The sequence below is a fragment of the Sinocyclocheilus grahami genome, unplaced genomic scaffold (genome assembly GCF_001515645.1).
Source record: "Sinocyclocheilus grahami isolate Dianchi unplaced genomic scaffold, SAMN03320097.WGS_v1.1 scaffold513.1, whole genome shotgun sequence".
In the NCBI taxonomy this organism is placed as follows: domain Eukaryota; kingdom Metazoa; phylum Chordata; class Actinopteri; order Cypriniformes; family Cyprinidae; genus Sinocyclocheilus; species Sinocyclocheilus grahami.
Window position 1 is genome coordinate 287,422 of NW_015505692.1, and position 4,011 is coordinate 291,432.

General features: G+C 40.1%; 1 protein-coding gene across 1 annotated transcript in view; it reads right to left on the minus strand.

Annotated features, from left to right (window-relative positions):
- The window catches only part of cdin1 (CDAN1 interacting nuclease 1), a 57,191-nt gene extending 54,044 nt beyond the window's left edge, over positions 1-3,147 (minus strand). Inside the window, exons 1-2 of the mRNA XM_016237400.1 lie at positions 2,994-3,147; positions 1,971-2,088 (exon numbers count right to left, since the gene is read on the minus strand). Coding sequence (XP_016092886.1) covers positions 1,971-2,088; positions 2,994-3,030 — 155 coding nt within the window. The 5' untranslated portion in view covers positions 3,031-3,147. The remainder of the gene's footprint in view (positions 1-1,970; positions 2,089-2,993) is intronic.
- Positions 3,148-4,011: the final 864 nt, after the last annotated feature.

Sequence of the window (4,011 nt, forward strand, 5' to 3'; positions counted from 1 at the left end):
GCGTGTGTGTGTGTGCGTGTGTGTGTGAGTGTGAGTGTGTGTGTGCGAACGTGCGAGTGAGAGAGAGTGTGTTTGTGTGTGTGTGCGTGTGTGTGTGTGTGTGTGAGCGTGCGTGTGTGCGAACATGCGGGTGAGAGAGAGGGTGTGTTTGTGTGTGTGTGCGTGTGTGTGTGCGTGTGTGTGTGTGCGTGTTCGTTTGCGTGTGCGTGTTTGTGTGTGTGTGCGTGTGTGTGTGCGTGTGTGTGTGTGCGTGTTCGTTTGCGTGTGCGTGTTTGTGTGTGTGTGCGTGTGTGTGTGCGTGTGTGTGTGTGCGTGTTCGTTTGCGTGTGCGTGTTTGTGTGTGTGTGCGTGTGTGTGTGCGTGTGTGTGTGTGTGTGTGAGCGTGCGTGTGTGTGAGCGTGTGTGTGTGCGAACGTGCGTGTGAGAGAGAGAGTGTGTTTGTGTGTGTGTGCGTGTGTGTGTGCGTGTGTGTGTGTGCGTCTGAAAGGACAGGCTGAGGTTAAACATGTGTGTGCAGCGGTGCGGCGTTCAGGAGATGACAGAGCATGCAGTCGGGATGATCTCAGGGCCGCTCTGACAGAACGGATGAGGAACGACAGAAAACGCTCTGCCTCTCGAACGGGGGGTGTATTGGCAGGCCTGAGCGCATCCTAAGAGATGATGGATGGCCCAGTCGATGTGTTGTGTCTTAAGAGCCCAGATTCCTGCCAGCCCAATCACGAAGCCTCCAGAGCGCCTCTCAGCTGATTGGACGAGCACAATCATTGTGTGGAAGCACTACCAAGACAAAACACGGCGCGAGTGTGAACGAACGAGGCCATATATCAGGATATTCCAGGAGGACAATGGCATATAAAGCAGCACATCTGGGGCACGAGACTAATACACACTACACTCTCCAAACTGCTGACGCCAATAAGAGCGTATTCCTGCGGGACGTACTCTAGCTGTGATTACAGCAGGATGAACACAGGAAGCTCCTGCTTCATATGACTTTCTAAGTGACCTCTGAAGAAGGAGGAGTCTGGCGGGATTACATGCGTTACATTCAATAAAGATGCGCTCTCATTGTCACGAGCACAACACACACACGCAAACAACCAACATATTAGATTAGATTAATAAAATACAGACTTGAGCTCAAATGTGTCAGGTTTTGCGTCTCTAGATATTTGGTCTAATAAAACATCACAGTAAGAAGCACGATTAATTGAAATAAGACTGAAATCATTATATGGCTTTGTCCAAAGGCTCTGATTTAATTAAATACATGTGCTGTAAGCTTCTCAGTGAAGCACAGCAATACATATCAGTGTTGCAATTGTATAATGCATTAATAAAATTAAATTACTGAAATATTAATATTAAATATTAATAATATTATATTACAGTATTATACTATTTTTCTTAAATATTAATTTTATTTTTGTTATTTAGTCATTTTTATATTTTTAATTTGCAATAATAATAAAACTATTATTATTATTATTATTATTTATAGCTGTGTTGATATAATCACAACATTTTGGCCAAACTGTACAGCCTTAATTCAACAGTAATACTTCTTATTTTGTTTTGTCATTTTAATATTTTTACTTTGTAATAATAATGATATTATTATTAACAGCAAATCTGGATCTTTTTCTTCTTTAAACTGCATTTTAAATCACTTTTGTCTCTCAGAAAATTAGAAATGGGTTTTTTTTCAGGGCTCAAATCGTCCAGCCCTAATAAGAAGGACATCAGGTTTATTCTGAGAAAATTTGTAATATATGGTGTTGAAAGCACAAAAATAACACACAAATATATTTAATAAGCCTGCCTTAAACTCAACCAGCACACTGATGATACTCTCTGTAGACGACTCAAAGCCAGCTCTGATCTCATGTGTTGATCAGCAGGTGAGATTCATCAGTGCGAGGCGAGCATGCAAGCGTTGCTCTGATGTGATGCGGTGTGATGGAGCTCACTGTGGGAACTGAGTCTGCAGTGTCTTCATGCACTGCCTCGTGGGGCGCAGCTGCTCCACGAACCGCCCAATCGCTCGGTACTCGGCTCTGCAGACCTGCATCCGATTCACCGGCTTATCTGGAAGAAAGAAAACACGTGTGTGACCATGGACCCCTCATAAGGGTCAATTTTTCAAAATTGAGATTTACGTATCATCTGAAAGATGAATAAATAAGCTTTCCATTGATGTATGGTTTGTTAGGATAGAACAATATTTGAAAATCTGGAATCTGAGGGTGCAAAAAAATCTAAATATTGAGAAAATCATCTTTAAAGTTGTTCAAATGAAGTTCTTAGCAATGCATATTACTAATCAAACATTAAGTTTTGATATATTTACGGTAGGACATTTACAAAATATCTTCATGGAACATGATCTTTACTTAATATCCTAATGATTTTTGGCATAAAAGAGAAATGTATAATTGTGACCCATACAATGTATTGTTGGCTATTGCTACAAATATACCTGTACAAGCTATACTTGTGTCAGCTCCACAATATCAGTTTCTCCGATATTATTTGATGACAGTGGTGTATAATACCAAGATTTTACTGTAGTAATTAGCAGTGCTGGTTACCATGGCGACTTTGAATTCTATTCAGAGAAAGTGAAAGATCAACACATTTGGAGACTAACAAAACATTGAGTGTCCTAACTCTTAAAACATCTAATAAAACACGGAGAGATATTAAATACTTAGCCATTTAGCAGACGCTTGAATATACACGTGAAGAGAAAATATAATGTTTATAATATGTGTATAATCATGAAACATGAAGAGAGCTGTCAACTCACACACACACAGCTCATAAACACACACACACACAAACAGCTCATACACACGCGCACTCTCACACACACACACACACTCACACACACACACACACACACACACACACACACACACACACACACACACACACACACACAGAGAGACAGAGAGACACACACTCTCACACACACTACAGCTGTACTGTACCTGCGAAAGCCGCGCTGCTGCCAGACACCGAATCCATCAACACCCAAAAAAATGATTAAAAACCTAAACCTAAAATCCAAACAACACTGTAAACACTTCAGACTCCGCCGCTCGCGCTACAGCGTCACTTCCTGATCAACTCCCGCGAACGAGTTCAAACGTCACATAAGAGTAAAGGCGCTCCTGATTGGCCGGAACGATTATTGTCATTGAGTGAAGCTGAAGCTGATTGGAGGATTTTGACGCGACCCTTGCTGTTGGAATGAGGAGAAATAATTCATGAGCGAATCATTAAACATTCAACATTATATGAAGAATAAGTCATGCTTAACGTTAATTAACTTGACAATTGATCTCTTTCAGAGTCAGTTTCAGTCAAATTACAAGTGCAGGATTTTGTTTCTGTACTCGTCTTGCTCATCTGTATAAAAATAATCATTGCATGTTCAACCTGAGGGCGATATTGTATCTAAATGTACATTATGCAATACTTCTGGACAAGATTTTAACTTTTAAAGAAAAAAATGCTTCGTGATATTTGACTTCTATAAATTACAAACTGGCATGTTCAGTGTTTGATAATCAAATTGCATTTGAAGTGTAATTTAGTTATAAATACTGAGATATTTTCTCACTCAGTTTAACAGTAAGTGTGTTTTTTGTCTTTATTTTGAGTGCTACTTTATCATAGTTTGCCGGTCAGAATGTGCAGCAGGGCTTGTAAATCCGGTCTGTTTTATGGCCGGACACACGTGATAATCACAGTGTCTTCAGCGGCTGCGTCTCAAAACATGAGACATGAGCACATGAACTTCATCTCCAGAGCTGCTCTGAGAGTCACTTCAGCAGCGTTACACAAAGCCACAGAATAAAAGATTGGTTTAACTCGACATTAACTAGACATTCTGACAGAAATATTTTACTATTGTATGCTAAAATGTACTTCTCAAAGTAATAACAATAATATCTATATTCAGTCTAAATGTAGCCTTTTTTAATTAAAATGTTATTTTTCCTC